At 40.6% G+C, this 24,451-nt stretch overlaps 1 protein-coding gene across 21 annotated transcripts in view; it reads right to left on the bottom strand.

The window, feature by feature from the left end:
• The window catches only part of NRXN3 (neurexin 3), a 1,014,891-nt gene that overhangs the window by 730,361 nt on the left and 260,079 nt on the right, over positions 1-24,451 (bottom strand). For 13 of the 21 annotated variants that reach the window (XM_042790607.1, XM_042790621.1, XM_042790610.1 and 10 more), the window contains exons 6-8: positions 16,588-16,889; positions 11,308-11,352; positions 9,376-9,537 (exon numbers count right to left, since the gene is read on the bottom strand). In XM_042790607.1, coding sequence (XP_042646541.1) covers positions 9,376-9,537; positions 11,308-11,352; positions 16,588-16,889 — 509 coding nt within the window. The remainder of the gene's footprint in view (positions 1-9,375; positions 9,538-11,307; positions 11,353-16,587; positions 16,890-24,451) is intronic. The other 8 variants (XM_042790613.1, XM_042790615.1, XM_042790617.1 and 5 more) reach the window with 2 other exon arrangements.

Here is a 24,451-nt window from a genome sequence, read left to right as displayed (position 1 = left end):
CATTTGCTCTAGCTCCCTGGATTCTCTTTAGTTTATGAGCTTAGTAGCATAATGGCAGAACAGAGTTCAAACAGCCCTGCAAAAAGATGCCTTTTACACCTTCTGCATAGAAAGTTTCAGTATCTATCTTTGCTCATCAATGCTTGCTTTAAAATGTATGCTCAATCTACATATATGCTTTATTAATTGGACTTCAGCTATTGTTTACTTTTGCAAACTTTCTAAGACTACAGTAGCTTAGGAGTTTAATGCCACTGAACTGCTGATACGTGAACTACCCTTTAAATTAATTTCCCAACCGAGTGTGTGCACTAGGGCTGACCTAGAACGCCTGCATGCTGCTGTCTGTCTACTGATAAGAGTTCTAGAGAACAAGATACCACATTGTAATAAATGTGAGCCCAACTAGAACCTGTATTTTTTTAATTTGTGGACAAAAAAAAAAATCTTCATTAAAGATTAATTTAATGAAGCAATTTAAAATTGTTTTTCTGCTTAACAGGAATATTTTCCATGGGTATATGGGCAGGTCATGAGTAACCTTTCTATGGACATATCATGAGTACATTACTCCCACTTTCTATGTGGTCAGAAACATTTGATAAAAGAGACCAATCGATAATTGAGGTTATATTATTTTGCAACAAACATTTATCCAGTATTATTATGCCAGCAAAACTGTTGCTATAGATGCAAATAAGCCAAGCTGACAAAGTTCTTTTCTGTGTCAGGCATGAAGCAAGGCAATAATGCAAGTAGAAACCTTTCTTCTGTAGGGGAGGCAAAGGCTAAGATGTGTAAGGAAAAGATGCTTTGAATAACTCCCTAATTAAAGCAAAGCTGCAGCACTGGCAGCACACCAATACACCTGACAAGACTACTAATTTTAGTTCCTGTGAACCAGGCCATTAATCCTTACAAAAATGTGAGAACATGAGAAAGTGAAATATTAACCTCTAGAATGTGTAGAGCAACACGTACTTCATGAAAGAGTCTCCCCAAATCTAGTAGATGTTTAACTGGATCCATAACTGGAAGATCATTTCCCATTCTGGTCAGACATGGAAGAAATCTCCTACAATACACTGTGCTGATGATGCAGTTCCTAAACTGTTGGACTGAAATCCAACAGAAACAGCATAAAGCAGAGAAACACACATCAGACCTTCCTTGCTTTCAAAAATGAGCTGCAACACCAACTACCTCTTTAGGACTGATCTTCATTTGAATAGTCCCCAGCCTCAACCTCAGCTATTTATCTGCTTGGCAGTAGAGTCTGGTTTGGATTCTTCCTTCATTTCCTCACCTGAGCAGACTCTTAAGAGAAAGCCAGAGAGTATTTCATACCCATCAGCAACAGTTCAGCTGGAAGGTTAAGATACACTTTTGACGTTACCTATATATGCTCCGTGCAATCTAACAAAGTTTGTTTCTCACACATATCCCCTTGTCAGCTTGGCAGGAATGTATAAAAAAATCAAGGCTAAAATGAGATGAAATTGGTAAATATTACTGGCAAAGAAGAAAATTCCCCTGAAAAAATAGGTTGCAGTAATTCCAGGAACATCTAGTATTCTCCAGTAAGAACATCGGTCAGCTGTGACTCTTACACTGTACTGAAGACATCAGTTCTCCCTGCCAGGAATTAGAGCAACAAAAAGAGATGGAGTGATAGGTACCATATCCCTATTTTATCTATTGCTCTACCAGTGGCAGGCTGTATAATGTTGACTAAGTCACATCACATCAGTGCCTCAATTACAGCATTTGAAGGAAGAGGATAATGACGTTTACTCCCTTTGGTACTGTATTTTAGCTGATGGTTTGGAATAAGCCAAAATCTCTGAGGCTGCTTTGAAAAATCCACCTACTGAACTCTTCAGATAAAGTGTCCTATGAGCAATTATTCACCGTTATGGATTAGACTTTTAGTACGTGTATTTACTAAGTATAGGGTCACAGTGCATCAAACTCTGTACCACTGGATTTTCTGTGTGAGATCCATGTCATTCACAAGAATCACAATTTGGAAAAAAACATTAGGTACTATGCAAATATACTCCAAAACCAAAAATAATAATTTGTCTTGTCAAACCGATTGAGACATTCTGATCTGGGTTTCTCCCGTGATCTCTCAGTCTGAGATATTCTACTTTCTTGGTGTCTAGGAAGTAGGGAAAGTTAAGGGAATTCACTAAAAAGAATATTAAATAGAAATGAGCTCAGAAACTACAGGGACTGCTAGGAAGTTTGTTCCTCTATGCCTAAACTCCCTCAGATGAATTAATTGTAAAATGTTGACATTGCATTACTGTACCACAGAAAGTTTTCCTCTCTGCATGCTCCATCTGCACCACAAAAGCTCTCCTCTGACCTTTCATATCCCATGACTGCACTGAAATCCGCATCCTCTCTCTTCTGTTCTCCCTGGTTTACAGGATGGGTGTAGACTTTTTGTTGGAAAGACTGCCTTGCCTCTGGTTCACAGAATAATCATTCCTCTTTTCTCCCATCCTTGCTGAAAGATTCCCTAAAAAAGCCACTAGCAAAATCATCTGTATCAAGTGCCTTCTCTAGAGAGGCTGACATTCACCACTCTGCTAAATGTTAGTACTGGGACCGTGAACCACAGACTTACTTTACTTATGCCTGGTTTGACATAAGTGGTATTATAGATTTTCTCCTACACTTGTGTGTAGTATAAATTTCACTCTAGTAGTTATTTCTGAGAAAAGAGGCTGGTGTGATCCAATCTTTTACGGTTATAGGATGGTGTGTGCATGCAAACGTATAGGAAAGCAAAACAAGGGAGGTGCAATGCCACTCCTTCTGGCAGCACAGCAGAGGTCTGGCAAGGCAACAGAGGTTCCTCTAGTAAGATAAAAACGTTTGTTTAAAAACAATCCTCCTCAAAATGTTGCTTCTTTTTCAGTGCTGCCAAAAAGCCGAGAGATAGATGGGCAAGGTGCTTCAGCTTTCAGATGCTCAATTCAGAGAGTCTCTTGCTCATCTTGGCTTCGTGTAACGTCCCACACTCATACAAGAAAGCACAAGGTGTTCTTCACTGTGTAGCACAAAGTCTTGCAGGATTCATGCTCAAGCATCCAACATATGTTGGGAGCCAGCAGGCAGTCTGGGAAATGTTCTATTGCCCAAACATATATCTCTTCTGACTCTGAGCTAATATAGAAATATCAAATTCAAACCATTCTAGGAACTAAGCTTAGAAGCACTAGTTGATGAGAAAACACTATCATCTTCTGCCCTCTGACTATGGGTCTATTCAGGATTCTCTCAGCATCTTGCCTTGTATCATACTGCTCTCAGTTTCCAAATGCATCCATTCCCATGTCCAAATTAAATCTTTCCATAAATATGTTTTTTTCTTATTATCTTAATGAATTTCAGCAGGAGCTGCTCAAAATGCTGGCCAGCATCTTCCCTGTTGTGCCTCTCAAGCCACGCTGTTGTTATGTTTCTACAAGGGCACTCAAAAACATGATGAAGACATTGTGCTGGATGCTCTGCAGATGCACAGAGAAAATGCACAGACATTCTTGACTCCCTGCATTCTTGACTGCAGCGTAGAGCTGCAGCATGAGGTTGATCCACCACAGCAGCAGTAATGCAATTGGAAATTTAAGAGTGAGGGTCAACCAAAAACTTTACAGGCCTTTGGATCTGGAAGTTTAGGAATCAACATCATCATCATCAGGGCTATTTGGGATGCTCTGGCACAGAACAGTAGTGAGAGATCATGACTGAGAACAAGATATATTTTGAGGAGAAGAATCATATTCAGCCTTTGGCCATGCCTTGTCTGCTTCTATACAGTACCACTAGCCTCTCCCTTTCTTTTTCAAATATTAAATTCACTAAGTAATATAGATAGGAAACAGACTGGTCCAAACACAATAGAGCAGCTGGAGCAGCAGTGTTGGACCAACATATGAGTGCAATTAGTGCCATTTGTGTGGCAGCTTCCTCCACAGTTCATCAGTGAAATTCCCCACACTGTTGATTGCTGACTCTTCTTTTATGAATTCCTGGGGCTCTGTTAGGTCACTGCCATGGAAAGGGATCTTGGGCACCCAACAGCTTTTGGGCTATCTGGTCTCCTGGTTAGGGAGAAGCTCTTAAAGCTGCAACTTCCTCTGTCTGACCTCTTGGTATTCAGGCTGTTTTTCTCTGCCTCCATGTTTTAGGCTGCCTTCTATCTGCACCGTCAGCCTCCTCCCCAGTGTGATGCTCCAACAAGAAAAACTCATCCCCAAACAGAAACCACATCATCATTACGCATGCAAATAGGCCTGAAAAAGACCTGGCTTGCAGATAGCATCCGAGATGTACATGCGGCAACTGGGCAAACTCATGAACCATTTGGAAATCTGGCTCCTAGCAGTTAAGTTGCAGACAGAAATGACCTAAGCTTTCACAGCTTTCTCCCATCACAGCCAGATGGTGCCTGACCCCTGCAATAATTTCTGCCATATTCCACCCATATGCAAACCTCACAGCTTCCATCAAGCTGTTAGTACCAATCAACATTTTTCAGAACTGAGATTTTAATAAAGTATTGATAAAAAAATATGAAGATTTCATAAATTCTCTCATGCATATCCATTCTCTAGGGATGACCTTAGGGTCTTCTAAAGCACCTCCATCTGTACCATCTAACTCCTGCTCCAAGTAAATCGAATCTGAATGGCTGGCTCCCTAATACAACCTAGGAAATATTCTGATTCTCTCCCTTCCCTAGCAATCAGAGACTGAAATACAGTTTTCCCTCTTTGCCTACATAGCTAAATTTCTCACCCAGGCACTCTCCATCTCCATCCCTGATTACTGGAACCTCCTCTCTGAGACTCGCCAGTACATGCAAAACATAGCTGTTTGTCATCAACTTTCTTGTCATATCTCCTTCTGGCCACATGGGTGTCGCTAAAAACTATTAATGAATCCTTTCCCCTTTCCACCTTCAGGCAGTGCTTCTCCCTGTTTTATCCATTCACTGACTCTTAAAGCACCACCACTACCACCACTCTTTCCCTGACACTCATTAAAAACCATTTCTGCTCACTTGCCTCAGATGTGTTTCTGTACCTCCTCCTATCCCACACCTCTATACCTGGTTTCCTCCACAATATGAAATACACCACCTTCCCCCTAGAGTTCCTCTACAACAATTTACCTTAAGACTGATGGTTCAGAAAGCTTATATTTTATGCAAATACAATGCAACGTCCATGTTTGATGTCTGTGTAATGCCTTATTTGCATATTCTGCCTTTTAAATTCTTCATGGAAAAAAGTTACTTCTATTTTCCAGTCTTGTTCCCTCATTACAGTGTCAGGTACACTGTAACACTGCCAGGATGGCTACAGAGAAATGTAAAACAAACAGTGCTGCCAGGCTTTGGGACATCTTTAATTCTGATGAAAATGAAGAGAAAAAACCCAATGTGAACTACACATACAGCACTTGGATTTACGATTTAGGTTATTACTGTTAGCAATTTAGTAGAATCTCTTCAATCAGATCCTGTAACCACAAGGAAAAGAAGAGGCTGGAGGATCTATTCTGTAATGAAAGGAGGAAACATGGTTACCTTCACCATAACTTATTTAGATACTGCAGCAGAGTAGCCCTGAAAGCCTTAGTTACTTGCCAGGAATACACACTTATGCACTCAAATTCCTCCTAGCCAAGGCTTCAACTCTGTCCACATGAAGTGTCTACCCTGCCAGAGCTGCCCCTCCTCCTACCACCAACCCCAGCTGAGTGGAGAAATCCTTCCTAGCTGCAAAGGGGCAGAGAGAATCATTAGGCACTCGGTCCCATTGCACTTCAGCACCTGCATGTAATCTCAGAGGAAGTGGGAAGGCAATGCTCCATTCAAGGAGCTCTCTTAGCTCCCATGTCAGCAGTTCAGTTGCTATACTGTGAGGCTGATGCAGTCCAGATGAAATAAGAGAGATTACGGGGGAAGACTGAAAGCTTCATTCCAAAGCCTGCATCAATCCATTTGCCTTCCTAGGAAAGTGAGACATCCCTAGGGGAAGACTTCAACAAATGCAGAGGAGTCGAAATAGACAATTCTGCTTTAATACATTCAAGAGATCAGTACAAGGCTTGGCAGCATGTTCTTCACTGTTACAAACACCAGTACAATCCACTCAGGATATACTGTCTCTGGAAACAGGTGATTACATAGATAGGACTTTGATAGGAAAGAAGCATTGCTCTACCAGAAAGCATAAACTGAAAGGAACAATATTTGCTATTACAGTCTATCCTACCCCTTTGTCTAATTTTCTTAGCTTAGAATATTTTTCTTAAAAGCTCAAGCTCATCCAGCACTGGCTGATACGCATTCTTCTTGGCCACAGAGAAAAAAAAAATTAAAACATAACTTATACAGACTGATCAGTGAAATACACTGCCATGCTATGTAGCCAGTTCTGGAACCAGAAACATTATAGGCACACAAGAACTGCACTAACCCAGTTCTGCCTCTTCAAGGATCAAAGCTGGTTTCCCCAGGGGTTCAGTCTGATCCCCACGGGTATTCTAGCTTTCTTAAGCCACCTCAGGTTTCTTTCATACCATGCTGCATTGCATTGCAGAGATATACCCTGGCATTTCAGAAGTAAACATAAAGAAAACACTCAGTTCTATCCCCTAATTCCAGGTGGATCTCAGCTTGATCCTTCTACCTTCGCCATCAGTGTTTTCATCCCTAGCAAAGGAAAGAAGAGGAAACAGACTTTGGGAGAAAATTCACAAGGAAAACTGTTTTCTGCTTAACTCACCCAAAGTTCCACTTAATGGAAGCACTGCCTGCTTTGATGTCTGGGAATAACTCACTACATATGCAATGGGAACCCTTCTCGGCCTATACAGGCTATCTATTCTGGCCAGACCCTGCCCTGTGCAGGTGTCAGTAGAACGGCGGTGCTTCTGGATTTTGTCAGGATTCTGACAGATATCTAGGACTGCTCTTTCTCCATTAATCACAGTTCCCGATCACCTTTACTTGCCAGAACTGAGGAAAAGCACAACAGTCAGGTTCCTTATGCTTCCCAGTAATACCTGCGGTAACTCACCCTGTAGCCTAAGGAGTCTGGAGGAATGACAGAATGGAAATGCAAAATGTTAATTAGTTACATGGCTTTCATTTTTAAATATTACATTTCTCCATTCAGCCCATTTCCAGGTGCCTTCCCTGACAACCCTGCACTACACTTATGTTCAGTGAATAGTGTACACTGGATTTGTCCTCAGAGGCCAGGCGAGGTACATTTGGGGCACATTTTCATGGCAGCTGAAAGCATTACTGGATCACTACTAAGAGCAGGTTGTTATTAAACAGACAACAGCTCAAACCCAGGCAGCACCAGCCTGTCTTTAAGTCGAGACAGAAGTTCATACGCATCTCCTGTCACTGCCTAGTCAAGTGAAGATTACAAAGCACATTCTGATTATCTGTTTTCTTCCTTTTATTCTTAAGTGGCTGCTTGGGTTTTTCTTCTCACAGAGCATTATGAGCCTGGGACGGCTATGTAAGCGGCTCTTAGCACATTGTGCAAGCTAATAGAATACAAATGATTATATAAATAATAAAGCTGAAGAAGATTTTCTTGTCACTGCTTTCTCTGCTCCATTGGCTTGACTTAAAGCACACATAAAAATGGCCTCTGCTAAGTGTTATGTTCATAGCATCCATAAATAAAATTAAGATCCTGATTTAAAGAGACACTAAGAAGCTGTATCTCCTCTTGATTTCAAACAAACTGGGATGCTCAGTGCCTATGAAAATCAGGCCTAAGGCTCTACAGATGAAATCAGAAGGATTTGATCTCTGCATGTCAGTTTATATTCAACAGGGCAGTTTCATTTCCTATGTAAGATGCTCACATGTTCTTTTCCAGCATGCGTGCATCCCCTTATGTGTATACCCAGAGGTCAGGCAGGAGAGCAGCTCCAGACTCTGACAGCCATTGCTCACATCAAAGGACTGGCACATAACATACAAACCCTGACACCACGAGTCGAGCAGCAGTAGGATGGTAACTTGTCAGGCAGTTACAGCCACAGAACATCTAGCTCAGTACTGATGTTTCCATGACTTCTGTATGAAAACTCAGCTCTGTGGAGTTTTAACATCCCTCTGATGTTAAATGTTTATACAAAAAGGATATTATGACAACCTTCCAGTTGCAAATAAAATTAGACCAGACCAGCCACACCCTGTGAAAAACAGTATTAGTAACGAATCACAACATTAGGGAGAAAATTATTGCAAGAGACCCTTATTCCAGGCTAGCTAGGAAGCTGACTGACAGAAAAGTTAGGCTAGTTTTTCAATAAGCTTTCTATAACATGTCTTGGAGATGGCGATATCTGTATCACCATTAATCACAGTGATCATCACAAATTCTACTAGAAGAGATAAAAAAGAAGACAGAAGTTGACTGCAGGGTATAACACCCAAACAACAACTGCACCAAGTTTTATATTTGGGCTGAGGCTTCTTTTTTCTTTTTTTTTTTTTTTTTTTCCTTCCCCCACTCAAGGAACACTATTCTTGTTCCTGTTGCTAGCCAGGCAGTCCAATCTCAATTACCCATGTACCCATGTGCAGATTTTCTCAAAGTTGTGGGTTAACTACATGACAAGGGCAGACAGCCAGTGTGAGACAACTGGGTGGTGTGGTTTTGAAAGCCAGATAGCCTCTCCTGACAAATGAAGCATCTCTGATGTACAGACTTACCAATACAGTACACTTCACGTCCATATGCCACATTATTGCCACATCTTCATTATACCCTCATGTTGCATTCTCCTCACATAATTTACACATACATTTTATGCTACTTTCAATTTTATTTTTTTCCAGTTTATTCTAACTCTATATCTTACTGGAAAATTGACAACTATATTCCCAGGTGAAATCCAGGACCTTAAAAAAATACCCTAAATAAGGTTCTGATTATGATTTTTTTCTCCCCAAAATGCTGCTTAGTAATCAAAGGCCATTAATTTTTTTTTAATGGTTATTGCCTCAGTGCCTAGAAGATTGTAATGTTTTCTTCTGAATGGTTAACAGCTTTCAGAAGACACTTCTCCCACTGCCATGGGTATTTTTTCTGTAATCCAAGCACTAGAAGTCTGATTCTGACTATAAACTCATGAGTTTAGCAGCTGATGTCTTCTTCCCGGCTGAACGACAATTTTATCCTTACAAAGCTGTTGCAGTATCAGCATAAAATTCAGCATCAGGGAAAGACACTGAGTGTGTAATGAAAGGTAGGAAAGAGTGATGACTTTGAGAAACCAAAAGCACAGAAACAAGAATTAATTTGAAATAGTTACCTCTTTGAGGCAGCCCATGAAATTGTTGCTTACTGGAGATCCAGGTAAATCAGCAGTACTGGGGCTCCCTCCCACGTAAAAGAAGTCGTCAGAGCCCAGCATGGTGTAGTCCTCCTGCGTGTAGCCCGTGGTGGTAAGGATGCCATCCACAGAGATTGTCACCTGTTCGAGGGACACAACAGACAAAGAAAATCCCAGCAATGACCTTACAATCCTGAACAGAACAAGTTACCTCCCCTACATTTTTATGTCAGTTTTATTAAGGATTTTGTTGAGATTTGGTATGCATTTTTTTAGTTCAGCCAAGCTCCATTTTCTGGTCTGCTTCACCCACAATGGAAATGCTCCAGCACCTGCTTCTCCCCTTTCTGGTGTATCAACACTGTCAGGCTGACCTGGCAGTCTACCCATCAAGATGCTTTCCATCTATTCAGGCCAGAAAATGGAACTATCCTTGAAAGAGATTTCTTGTATTAGCTGATTTTATGATTAATTATTATTTATTTTAATGATTACAGTTAGTTATGGTTGTTAGTAAAAAAAAAAACAAAACAAAACAACACTAATGAAGACGAGGTTGGTATTTTTTATTTTTTATGCTTCTTTTGCTCACGGCACACTGACGATCATGCATTCGGGGAGAGGGGGAGAGATCTCACTTTCAATACATTATGGATGTGCATGCCATGTACCTAGAGAGACACATACCCACCACCCACCACAATAAAAAAAAAAAAAAAAAAAAAAAAAAAGGAAATTGTATATTACAAACTCATAACCAAAATATAAATAGGAAATAAATAAAAATAAAATAAAACAAAATAAATAAAAATAAATCAACTACACACCAACAAGTGTGAGAGAAGCAGAGATGAGAAAGAAAGAAAACACAAAGCGTGCACACACTGCACTTCGACATGTCATGCCACTATATCTGGAGCCCAGAAAGATAACAGGAAAAAAGAGAGAAGAGAGAGAAAAAGAAAGGGAAAAGGAGAGAGAGATAAAACTATTTCACACTTGCATGCAATCAAAAATAAAAATACCAAACAAACCCCATAATAATCAAACTACTCAAAACCAAACAGAAACGTCCCCAAAACCTCTAACCCCAAACACATGGAGGGTGACAGGGGACAGAAGGAGAGGGAGGGAGAGGAGCAAGTGAACTCGATGTGTTTTGCTTAGATGTTGTTAGTGGTTTAAAGGGAAGATGGAGGAAAATAGATCGAGGCCAGAAGGAGACGGGCGAGTCACCAGACGTGGACATGCCATGCAGAGTGTGTACTGAAACAAACAACCGGCTGAGCTCCTGTTGGCCACGGCAGGTAGAGGTCAGAAAGAGAAAGTAAGAAAGAGAGCAAGAGGGAGGAGGAGGAGAGAAAGAGGAGGGAGGGAAGTGGGGGAAAATCAGGAGAAAGAGGACAACTCCGGCCAGTTTGCCTGTAATAGCCGTTGCCACAACAAAAGGATGAGAGAAAAAGAGAGCCTTCACCACCACGGACTAGAGGCCCTGCAATGGTTCTGATCTAGAAACCTTCAGAGTTAAAAGCAAAAACCAAAAGGGGAGAAAAAAGCAAAATGAAAACCAAAGCAAAAGAGAGAAAGCTAAACTCAAAAGCAGGGGACAAAAAAAACCAACATTTTGTCACTGGAATGGAAAAGAAGAACTAAAGAAGGAGGTGAAGAAACCAATGAAAGAAATGTCCAAACCCCATTTCCAGAAGAGTTGTCAGTTGCTTTTGTTACTCAATTTTCCATTTAAAAAGGAAAAAAAAAAAAGAGAGAAAAAAAAGTGTTTTTAATGAAATTAAAAGAAAATTAAAGGAAGAAGTAAGTATAAAGGAGGGGGGAAAAAGAGGGGGTAGGGGGAGGAAAAGGCAGGTAACACACGGCAAACCCAAAATAAGAGACAATAAGAATGATATCTACCAGACAATGTAGTTTGTTTACCATAGCGTGTCCAATGCCTGAGTGCTTTGCGGAAAAGGGGGAAGAAAGGAAATTAAAAAATCGTGAACAGAACGATTGTTAATTAAAATAACTAAAAGCAAAGATGAGTCGTTAGGGTGTTAGTACATTAGTTGGTTAGTAAAAATGACACATTGCATGAATGGTCTAGTGTTAGTCTTTCAAAAAAAGGCATGGGGCACCTGAGACACACAAAGTGAGAAAGTGGACAATATGACCAGGACTCTATGCAGAACCATGCCATCTAGACTGTAAAGAAGAAAGGTGCTGCCTAGTCTTCCCACCCTGGTATTAGCCATTAACTTCAACCCTCATATACATTATACAGGACTGAAGCAAAGTTAAAACAGTTCAATACTTACTCTTCAAATGCCCATCAAGGTGTTTCCCTCAAACAAGAACCTTACCCTCAGAGATGTATGCACAGTATACAGTTCACCCCCTTCAGCAAAAACCCAATCATGATGACCACCTTCCACCCACCTACATTCCTGCTTCTCTTCCAAGCCTTACTACCCTCAAGTGTTGCAGATTATTACAAGTAGGCCAATATTTTCTTTGGCTGGAGGATACAGATGAAGATAAGTTCAAGACTCTGAGTCTTCCTTCCAAGTTTCCCAATCTGCAGGTTTCTTTAGAGCAGGTGAGTTTGTGACTTTCAGGAAAAGCACAAAAAAATGTCTCTGCTTGGCTGTTTGCCTGTAGCTCACTTCTGTCATTCGAAAGTATAGGAATTGAACCCCTCCTACGGTAGGAAGAAAGGTCTTGAGGAATTGTGTAGAAAGAACTGTTGCTTGCGTCAAGGTTGAAGACAGAAGATTGACAAGATTTAGTGTCTCTCCTGTTACACTGCATCTATATTACAGAGAAGCTAGAAGAATTCACCAGTCAGTTCACTTAGCTGGGTTTAGCAGAACTTTGCAGATGCTTTCTTAATCCCTCCCAAGGGATGCAGATGCCAACTGTTCAAACGTACGCACTGTTTCTTGTTTGCTTTTTAGCAGCTGGGGAACTCAAGATCTTTATAGCAGATATTGCATGGTGACTAGCTTCAGTGTTAATAGGGAACTGCAGCCCATGGAGGATCCAAGTCCTTGCTCCAGTGTGACTGAAGCTGGCAAGAACTATTCTAAATTACACAAGCAAGATCTATGCTGCCTCATGTAAAAACTACCTGCTTGCAAATTTCAGAGAGTTGTGCATTGATCAAGGAAATAAGTTTGTAAAAACTTTGTGGCGTTGAATGTAATGTTCCAATTCTACTTTATTTGTCTGTGAGAATGAATTAGTAATATTCTGTACTTGAGTATAACAACCACAGACTCCTGAATTCTTCATCAAGGAAGTCTCACGCACAAGGATACAATGTGTTAGCAAACCCATTTTTACAAACAAGGGAGTTGGAGTATGGGACCGAGGGGAAAAGCATGTTAAAAATGAGAGGGAGTATCAGCAGCAGACCTGAAGACAAACATGGGAAGTTTGACCTTTAGTCTCCTCCACTCCTCCTCCTCCCACCAGACCACACATGCCCCAAACATCCTCTGAAAGCCCTCATAAAATACAGCCATGATCTTACTTCTTGTAAAGGTTTCTCACAAGGCAGAAAGAGGACTTAGTTTTAACTGAAATAATAAGAAAATAAACAAGGAGATTTGCTTTGACATTAACAATCACTACTCAAGGGAATCTGTAGGTTCACTTGGTTTGTCTCTAAGGAGATTAACTGCTGTGATAGTCATTTGATTTAAAAAAAAAAAAAAAAAAAAAAAAAAAAGTGGTACTTGGTACTCTCCTAGCTTAGCTACAAAACATTTAACAATTCCAAAAAGCACCGGGCAAAAGTCCAGCTATTTGAAGTTCTGCTCTAATTCTAGGAACAGCCAAAAAATTATGCAAATCCTCCTCCTCCTTCTCCCAACACCAAAAAGAGCAGAGGAAAAGACTAGATAGAATCCTGAAGCTGCTGATAGCTCATTTACCTGAAATTGGTTTAGCTTTAGATCATATTTCTTGGAATTTCTAAATTTTTACGTTAATTTTAAAAAGAAATATATTTATCTCCAGTGCAATGTTTCCAACCAATCACAAGGAGGCTACTGATTTCATTTTAAGTTTTCAGTATTCAGGGGGAATGTTTTTTGTTGGGGTTTTTGTTTGGTTTTGGGGTGGTTTTTTTTGAGGAAACATGAGCACAGCTAGAAAAAGGACTTCCAAATGTCTTATCTCATGCTGCAACTTTACAGGTGAATTTATGTCAGGAAAGATGGAGAGTAGATCATTTCTTACATGCAAAATTATTCAGGATATACAAAATTATATTGGATGCAATAAAGGACAAAATTTATAATTTTATAAATGGTAAATAATCTTTGTCCTTTATTACATCTCCTATATGAAGGTATCAAAGGACTTCACAGGTTCACGGTCCATCAGAAAAATGGTTAAGTAATTTACAGATAGAGAAAACCCTCTCTCATGTACAAACAGATAAAACCAGGAGAAATAATCTGCTGGAAGCTGCTGTCTAATGGAGGAAAACAAAACTCCTTCATCCTGTCTTTATTTAGAATGGTATCTTTTTTCTTTTCTTTTTTTTTTTTTTTTTTTGTGAAGTGAAGCATTTATAAGATTAAGATATAGAGTCACCAGTCTTAGTTGTGTAGGTATTAATTACGTATCAGCCATTCAAGTTTTCAACCTTTTCCAAACTCTTTATTCTGAAGATAAGGGTTTCAAGACATTATCATACCTAGTAATACCAATTAAAAGTAAGAATGCATGGGAGCTGACAGGAAGGCTGCAGCATTCAAGGCCTCATCCTTCCTCAAGGCCTCATCAATTCCAATTTCTGGGCAGTTTCAGGTTCTGGTCTTAATTTTGAGACTGAACTTGTTCAGAAGTTAAAATGGAAGTATTCAGGGAAAAGATGACTCGAGGACATTCCAGTGTTATTGATATTTATTGGTTGAACTGTATTCTGCCATGCCTATCTACAGAATTGTACCCCAAATCACCTCTGCTACTGATTTTTAATTTCATCTTAAGACTGGCCTTTCTTTGGAAAGAGCACAGCCATCTTATTAAAACATCCTCTCTCTTGCCCAGACAAGTCAGACCCTTTAAGAATTCAAGACCACATAAAAACATCCATACTGAGTAGATCAGGAGGATTAAAAATTTGTGGTGCTGCTTAACTGGGACTCAGCTGCTTTCTAATAATCGACAAATCACTGTCCTGGTTTAATCAAAGATTAAGAGGCATATACTTATTTCCATTTAACTGTGGACCAAGAGAAAAATCACTAGTGAAAGTTTCAGGAAAGAAAGTGAGAGCTTCTCATGCACACTTTTGGCTGCAACCCTTTCTCACTTTCTGCTTCTTCAAGTTCCAAACCAATCCTGCCATGAAGCAAGGATGCATTTTGCTTCAGGAACATTTTCCCATTGAAAACTGATTTCCGACAAAAATAAAAAGTATGATTAACTAAAATAATCGGTAAGCTATCCTGAGATTTTCAGCAACCAGCCATTCTGAAGCCATCTAAAAATAAAATACACATCAAATAAAGCTATATATTCCGACCCTTCCAGGCTGACAAACTCAACCAGTTGGTGCATCTCCCTCTACTGGTCTGATGGGAATGTTTGAATGAAATAGGAACATTAAGACCCATCCACTGCATAAGAAATTAAATTTGCATCTGCATACAAACTGCTGCAAACAGACTCATGTAGCCATAAGTAAGAACCCTGCAGTCTCATGAAAGTTTGATGACAGATTTTTCGTCAAAGACCCAGACATCCTAAGCATGTATAAACACAGGGATTCACATGGGAAAGACAACTAAATATCTTCAGCCCCAAACCCAAGTATTTAAAAGAAAGATATGAAAACTCCGTAAGAGAAATTACCCACTGACATCTACTAGTAGAGACTGTTTCTGATCCCTGACACTGATTATCGTATACTCACAGATACATTTTATCTTAGCTACCGTAAAATGTTATCACAAATGCTGTTTTCTCAGCAAATGACACTGTATAAACTTAAGTAAAACTAATAAGGGATGTGTTAATATTCTCATTCTTGACCAAATAAACAGATCACATTGTTTTCACAAATTGATTTAAAATCTTAGTTTACAAGCTATTTCTGCTGCCTCTACCAATGAGCTAGACACCAAATAGCTTCTATTCACAGTGTAAACCTCATTTATCATGCAGCGGATGGGCCTTAGTGACTTGATATATTCACCAGCTTTCAGAGCAAGGTTATTTAATTTTATCTTATCCATTTACGTCTGAATCTCTATTTCATGAGGAAGGCTTCAGGATTTTAAGACTAGCCTACTACCAAATACATCACCTGATAGAGTTGTCTGCTTAGAAAAGCAGCACGCAGTTATGCAAAATGACAGTGGCAAAATCAGAAAAATTTTTCCAAAGTGGAATTGTAGGGTGCTGGATTGATCTGGATTTGCTTGGCTTTTTTGATCCTTCCACTTTTCCAGTCCTCACAGCAACAGAAGAGTCTCATAGGCAGAGACACAAGAAATAAAGTAGAATTTAATTATAGAAAGGAGGGGGTAAAATCAAAAAGAAGAGAACAGAGAAATAAGAAGACTCAGAAAGACTCCAGCCAATTAATTCCATAGCTATAAAGTTAAAATAATTACATACGTACCCACCAGCCTGCATACCTACACACTCACATGCACACACAAAAGAAAAGAAAAATTAAAGAAAAAAACAAAAGACTTCCTGAATTAGAATTATGACATCATGGCAATGGTTAAACCAATTAACAAAACTGAAGAAAAAGGAGAGAGATGTAGAGTGTTGGCTGTTGGAAAAAGACTGTTCCCACAGTAATTAAATGCAACAAGAATATTACTGATAAGATTGAATCATAATTAAGGAAATAATAAAATAAAAAAGGGAGAACAGAAAAAGAGAAAAGAAAAAGGGAGATGAAAGTAAAGTTATGTCACAAATTTTTATTATTAAATCAAACTGGAAAGAACAGAAAATTAATAAAGTGGAAATTAAGATATTGCAACAGGGATAAATTCCCATCAACTAATGTTTTTTCAGTCCTTTAGATACCAAGATCCAGAAAAGGTGGAGAAACTATCAATTCCACTGAGCATCCCCATTTCTCCATTACTCTCCCCCACCTGCCCACCCCAATAACTCAGAACAAAATTTTCCCCAGCATTTTCTCCCCTTCACCATTACCTGCCGCAGGTTGCGTGTCACCTTAACGTCATGCCACGCGTTGTCATTGAACTTGCCATTGACCGGCTCCACAATGGCCTCGAAGGCCCCAGACCCCAAGTTAATGACCAAGGAGACTGCACCGTCTTTCAGGGCCAGGTTGACATAATCAGCTGACTTGCCAGTGTGCAGAATGAGCCCATTGCGTTGCCACGTCTTGAAGGAAAGAGTGATCTCATCACTGCTGCTCTGGATGGGGTTTTGTGACAGGTCATAGCAAAGGTATTCAGAACCACGGAAAGTGGCCATGTTCTCATCTCGTGCTGGAAAAAAAAGGGAAACAAAAGAACTATTCAGCAGTCAGCCAAGAGGAGATTTAAGATTGTCATGAAATTTCTAAGCAATCCCACAGCACTGTTAATGCAACTATATATCATGGCATGCTAATGACCGTAGAGCTCCTCTTGTAAATGGTTATCAAGAGACTAACGGCAGGGTCCTCGGTACTGAAGAATTTCAGTGCTGTTTTCAGTTTCACTGCAGCACTGTCACCATAGGGACCGTTCAAAAGTATGCAACGGAGTCTACGAAAAGTACATTTAAAGACACTGCTATAAGACACCTCACATCCTTTTTGGGATAATGATTGTAAAACTCTACTATTCACAGCATGACCATCATGTAAGCATTGTTCTAAAAGAAACTAAAATTTTCCAAAGGTTAGTATTTAGATTCTACCTTATCTTAACCCATCTGCCAGACAATTTAAAGCAGGCATCAGAATATTATCCTGACAGAGCTGCCCCTTCCTTTCAACTGAATGAGAGACTAAGCAGACAGAGAAGCACATGAAGTGTCCTATAGTTTCCTTCTCTAAGAGCATGAGGGAAATCCACATAAAACATTTTGTCCACAGCCATAACTAATGATGTTGCTGGAAAATATGTCTCAGAACTTTGCCTGTTTGATCACTTTATCCAGAAAGTCTGTACTAGACAAGCATATCTTTATCATACAGCAAAAATAAACATGGGGGAATTATTCACAGCACATGACATGAAATATTTCCTCATGAAGAAAAAATCTCTTATGTACAGTAAGGAAAACCACTGAATTAATTTCTTAGCAATTGGAGGGAACATTTGAATACCATAAAAATCCTTTGTGTGAGCTGGATGTCTGCTTTCCCATACCTGGGCTTCCACAGTCACTCAGAGACAGCTCCACCACCATATTGCACTCACATCACTAGCCAGTTGTATACCCTGGTTTTGCCCAGTGGAAGAAATATGGGACAGTGATGGTAAAGCTTCCAGGAGGGCTATTTGTAGCCTATTCCTACTAATGCCATCTGGGGGAAAATGGTACTTACAGTGGAGTCTATACAGTTACGCCCAACTCTGTATTGCAGCATCTCTCACTCCCAGATGTGAAAGCAAGTCCGAGCGTGAATAACTAGATGGTACAAGCAGTCAAGCTATCATTGCTTACAACCGGCTGCATAAGGCAAATGCTGGTGTTATTGCCATTGACATTAAGAGCATTTTTTTCTGCTTCATTTTGTCTCATTTAGTAATCCTAATACAGATTAGTCAGAGTTTATTAGTACAAGACTGAAGGGAAAATACTTGTTGTCATAGCCATTCTTGAAAAATAACTATGTGGTAAAACCTGTGCCCCCACAGCATGAAACAGTGGTGACAAAACAGCCCAGCACTGCAACATGAACATATATCATCCTCAAGTGATAGGTCTGCTTTAAGCAGAGACTTTTGCAGTCCTGATTGAGGGTATCATAGAATGAACTCATTAAAAAATCTGGGCACTTTGTAATGTGTGTTTGTACTTGGGTAAGCGAACCATGTGTCTATACACCCCTGTGAGCAAACAGTAAGACAAATTACTTCATGCAATAGTACAGGTTGGAAGCCAGGTGGCTTAAAAGCAGATTTACAGACGACCTGAGGGCCCCAGCAGACAAGTTAAGCCCAAGTCAGCAGTGCTCGCCCTTCCAGCAAAGGCCAGCCACATCCTGGGCTCTATTAGCAAGCATACAACCCGCAGGCCAAGGGAAGCAATTCTTCCCCTAATGGGCACTTGTGAGATCTCATCAGGAGTATTCTGTCCAGTATCGAGCTCCACTGTATAAAAATGCCTTCAACATACTAGAGCCCAGCAAAGATCTACCACAACATTCAAGGTGCTGGAGTAGGTAATGTGTATCGAGAAGCTGGGAGAGCTGGGTTTGTTCTGCCTCAAGAAGAGACAACTCAAGGTAAATCTTATTGCTGTCTGCAACAACTTAATGGGAGAGCAAAGAGAAGATGGGGTCAAATTCTTCTCAGATCTGCAGAAGTAGGATGAGAGGCAACAGACATAGCTGAGATACAAGAAATTCTCATTCTACATGAAAAAATGTTTCATCTTGAGGACGGTCAAACACAAGGAAGGGCCTAGAGAGACTGAAATCTCCATCCTTAGAAATACTAAAAACTTGATTATGCACAGTCCTGAGCTGCCTGCTCTAACTGGACCTTCTCTCAGATAGTGGTTGGACTACACAGCCTCCGGAGGTCCCTTCCAAATTACTTGGTTCTGTGATTCTATTCTGAATACATTTAACTACCACCAAGGAGTGCATATGCTTGTACCAGTGTTCAACCAGCCTAAGCAGAGGGCTGATATCGATTGCGGTTCTGGAAGTTAGAGCTGAGCACTTAACAATCCTCTCCACGACGATAATTCCCCTGCCTAGTCACTCCTGATCCATCGGAAGGGAACATGTTACAATCAAGTTGGACACATGCTCTATGTACCTGCAGGTAATTCCCATCAAATAGCCGGCATCTAAGGGAAGGAGTCATAATGACTGTGTTTGACTGAGACTTTTTCTCACAGCCACAGATATGTGAAGCACTGAATACACATTTGACATCTTTCGGAAGGGGGGGCATGGGAGGTTGATTGTTCACTCAGGACAAGACATATTAATAGGGCTCATTTTCACTTTCTCAACCACTTAGATGAAATCTCACTGTTCTACCCAGTACAAAGGGAAAGCCAAAGAGTAGATCAGAAATCTAAACAGTAATTTAAGGCAACCACTACAGACTCATCAAAACAGAGCAGAGAAAATTCAGAGGGATATTACTCCTACTTGTACCACTGGTTTCAATACAAGGTGCTATCAACGCATCTATGTGTACAACTACGTCATCTGCCTGTTTCTTCCAGTCACCTGCTGCTGACCCTTGCCGCAGATAGAATTCTGGACCTGATCCATCTTTGTGTCCTTCTTGTTCTTTGGAGAATGTCATCCATTCATCATAGAATCACAGAATGTTTTTGGTTGGAAGGGACCTTAAAGATCATCTAGTTCCAACCTCCTGCCACGGGCAGGGACACCTTCCACTAGACCAGGTTGCTCAAAGCCCCTGACCTTGAACACTTCCAGGGAGAGGGCAGCCACAGCTTCTCTGGGAAATCTGTGCCAGTGCCTCATCCCCTTCACAGTAAATAATTTCTTCCTTATAAACTAAATCTACCCTCTTTCAGTTTAAAGTCATTACCCCTTGTCTCATCACTACATGCCCTTGTAAAAAGTCCCTTTCCAGCTTTCTTGTAGGCCCCCTTTAAAAATTGGAAGGCTGCTATAAGGTCTCCCCAGAGCCTTCTCTTCCCAAGTCTGAACAACCCCAACTCTCTCAGCCTGTCCTCATAAGGGAGGTGCTCCAGTCCGCTGATCATCTTTGTGGACCTCCTCTGGATTTGCTCCAACAGGTCCACGTCCTTCTTACGTTGGGGACCCCAGAGCTGGACACGGTACTCCAGGTGATGTCTCATGAGAGCAGAGTAGATGGGGAGATTGAACTTCCTTGACCTACTGGTCACGCTTCTTTTGATGCGGCCCAGGATACGGTAGGCTTTCTGGGCTGCAAGTGCACATTGCTGGCTCATAGTCAGTTTTCCATCCACCAACACCTCCAAGTCCTTCTCCTCGGGGCTGCTCTCAATCCACTCTTTGCCCAGCCTTTACTTGTGCTTGGGATTTTCCCAACCCATGTGCAGGACCTTGCACTTGTCCTTGTTGAACTCAATGAGGTCTCTCATTAATGAGGCACCTCTCAAGCCTGCCAAGGACCCTCTGAACAACATCCCTTCCCTCCAGTGTATCAACTACACCACACAGCTTTGTGTTGTCAGCAAACTTGCTGAGGGTGCACTCAATCCCTCTGTCCGTATCTCCAACAAAGATGTTAAAAAACACTGGTCCCAATACCAACCCATGAAGAACACCAGTTGTCACTGGTCTCCACTTGGACATCGAGCCATTGACTGGAACTCTTTGAGTGCAACCATCCAGCCAGCTCCTTGACTGTGTATTCCTCCAAGCTACAACATAGTATCCTGTGTCAGACACATGAAAGGCTTCTTACCAAGCACATGCTTTCCCTGCTGTCCTGCCTGTTACAGTGTTCTGACATATATGATGTCCATAACCATAAAGCACATGAGAATTACCAGGCAGCATGGAGGGGGAAAAGGGATACAGGTTCTCTCCAGCATGTATGAAGATAAAAAGCCCTTAGTAGGCTGCAGGTTTCACAGTATTTCCTTATGCTTTCAGGCATTGTCCGGTGATGTCTGGCAGACCACAGTGGTGAACCACTTGTTATTTGTTAGCTTACGAACCTTGTGCTGTACATTTCTGAAGGCTCCACAAATTGCACTGTGGTATTTATGGCTCCTATATTCTTTAAACAGTGGTAGTGTATCAAGGAGCTTCTGCATAGCAACACAGCTAACATAGAATAGCTAAACTTAAGGCCCAAATCAATGTCAACAGGAATCCTTTGTTCATGTTACGTGAAGCAATAGATCACACCCTGGTTTTGCTGGGATGTGTAACTCTGAATATAGTAAATGATATTAACTTGGATTGATGATCTAGCTGTTCAAGTGTGACAATGCAACTGCACAAAATAACATTTACTTAAAACAGCATTTAGTATATGCCTGCAAACTCTTATACATAATTTGTAGACTTAATTTTTAATTCAGTTAATACTAGACAGGTTTACAAAAATCAGAATCTGAAAGCAGGTTAGCACATGTAAGCAATCACATCTTCCATTTCACTTCTTAATATTAATCTAAACCCATTATTTATTTTCTAAGATAGTCACATAACTAAATTCTCTGCAGCAGTTGGGATTTTCAGAGATCCAAGACCTGTACAAAACTCCACATTCTGACTTAAACCCTTGACCTATTCAAAGACTCACAGAAATCAGCAGAGCAGAAACAAAACCCAGGATCTTCAAACTGATCAACACAGACCCTTTCCTTGAATGGAGTCACCGATCACTTTAAGAAGTGGCAAACTGTCATCCTTTTCTGACTAATCACTAACAGACACAGCTAGCACATTAAGGAGTTACCATCACCACCTCACTGCAAAGCCAGTTTTGCAAGTCTCAGATCTATACCCATTCGAATCCCAAAATCAGCTATGAGTACATACTGCAGGCTGATAGCAAGAACAGAAACAAAAACACGACCAACCACTACTGAGGCCAAGCTCCTGGCCCTTCTCATCCTTGCAGAAACCCCAGAGCTTGCTGACTGTCAGGTTCCCAGGAGAGGTAAAGACTGGGGACCTTTCCTTATTGTGTATGGCTATACTGCCAGTTCAGGAGAGCCAGATGATCATTTTAACTTCAGTTTTTAAGTGCAAGGCTGTTGCTATGTGTACCTGTCAAAGCTTCTTCTACAAAAGGGGACTCAAATATTCAGAATTCACAGCATCACTAGGAAGTAGAGAAACCTTGGCATTTTGATTTGTATATGAGGAAACTAATGCACAGACATTTTAATGGATTTACTCATGGCCACCCAGAAAATCAATAGTAGAGGAAGCATTTGAGTTCAGGAGTTCCTAGCTCCCCATCCTGGGCTCTTTCCACAGGTTCTTACCTATTTGTGGAGGGAAACCAACCTCCTATTTTTCTCCAGTCCTGCCAGAAAGTCACCCCAGCAAAAAGTGTGGAGAAGAGGTGCCTCCGAAGTTTGGGATGACACCTGAAAATAAATACTTCATGACTGCAAAGCCAAACCCAGCAAATTCTAGAAGCACTGATTCTTCCCAAGGTCAGGAAATTTAATAATAGAAGCAGCATCTCCTGTAACAGGATTTCTGGCCTCAGACACAATTAGGAAATAATCAGAAAAATAGGAAATGGACAGTGACTTTCCTGAGGTCTCCTTAAGAAAATTTCAAATAGCTCACTTAAAAAAGAGAAGTCAGCTGCTCACCCTCTCACCTTCTGTCAAAACCCACTGCATTACAAGTGTACGCTGAGGCAGTCCCTATCTCACTGGGGCTTGGGTTACAGCCAACATCAGAGTATGTCTTCTGTCAGTGCAAAAAGAAAACTCTCTGCACTGCTTCAGAATTAATAACCACTCCAGTGTTTGGTGGGATTTACCTTATCTGAGTGGTTTGCCGTGCTTTGTGCAGAAGAACTGGCACTGTCTGATAATCTAGGAATGGTCTAACACTGTCAATAGTCAGGCTTCTCTGCCAAAGCAGTGTACATTAATGATGGAGGCAGCAGAAAAGCCAGGTACTCCCTTGAACTTCGGTCAAGAAGAGGTCAACAAGGAAAATAGTATTTACAGGAACATTTTCTCCCTACCATTTAATAGTTCTCTATAACTTCGGAAAATCCTACAGATATGCAACTTGTCTTAAGAAAAAAAAATGCTTCCAAAGTTGGCCACTTACCACATAGAGGACTACCATTCACCATGTCAGGAAAAAAAAAAAAAAAAAAAAAAACAACAAAAAAAAACCCCACACAAAACAAAACAAAAAAACACAAACCAAACAAAAATCCCAACATCATCACCATGAATTCAGAACACAGAAGGGCAAATATCACTGTACTCAAAAGGTATTGTGGAAGTTAGTGCCATAAGGACAGCTGTCATGGTTTAACCCCAGCTGGCAACTAAGTATCAGACAGTTAAACGCTTACCCCTCCCTCAGCAGGATGGGGGAATTAAATTGGAAAGGTGAGAAACTCATGGGTTGAGCTAAGAACAAACAATTTAACAATTGATACAAAATAATAATAATGTTTTTTAAAATGTCATTAAAAGGGGAAAAAAAAAATAAAAAAAAAAAAAAAGAGAGAAATAAACCCCAAGAAAGACAAATTATGCAAATGAAAACAATTGTTCACACACCAACCAATCAATGTCCAGCCAGTCCCGAATCAGCTGCCCCCAGACAACTTTACCCCTAGTTTATACGCTGAGCATGATGCCATATGACATGGGATATCCCTTTGGTCAGCTGGGGTCAGTTGTCCCGGCTGTGTCCCCTCCCAGCTTCTTGTGCACCCCCAGCCCAGTCATTCGTGTGGTGGGGCGAGGAGCAGAAAAGGCCTTGGCCTGTGTAAGCACTGCTCAGTGATAGCTAAAACATTCCTGAATTATCACCACTGTTTCTAGAATCAATCCAAAACATAGCCATATACTAGCTACTATGAAGAAAATTAACTCTACCACAGCCAAAACTAGGACAATACAAGATGATGTTATAGAATACAGTTATGCAGAAAGCCTAAGTGCAAGGAGGTAAAAAAAAAAGACACAATTTGGCATTAGTCCTACTCCTTGAATGATGGGTCCTCCTCACCTGAGAACATGCTAGTGGAATCAGTATTACAGTAGAGCCACAGCACTCAGTGGCTATGAACTTACTGCACTTGGGAATCAGCTATGCTTTCACAACATGACATTTAACACCAGGAAACTAATTTATTTCTGATGAGATGACTGGCTAACATCACAATCACATCAAGCATAACTGAACTCA

This window comes from Tyto alba, unplaced genomic scaffold (assembly GCF_018691265.1).
Source record: "Tyto alba isolate M040663 unplaced genomic scaffold, T.alba_DEE_v4.0 Super-Scaffold_18, whole genome shotgun sequence".
In the NCBI taxonomy this organism is placed as follows: domain Eukaryota; kingdom Metazoa; phylum Chordata; class Aves; order Strigiformes; family Tytonidae; genus Tyto; species Tyto alba.
The sequence above is the reverse complement of the archived record's forward strand: the minus strand, read 5'-3'. Positions and strand labels throughout refer to the sequence as shown.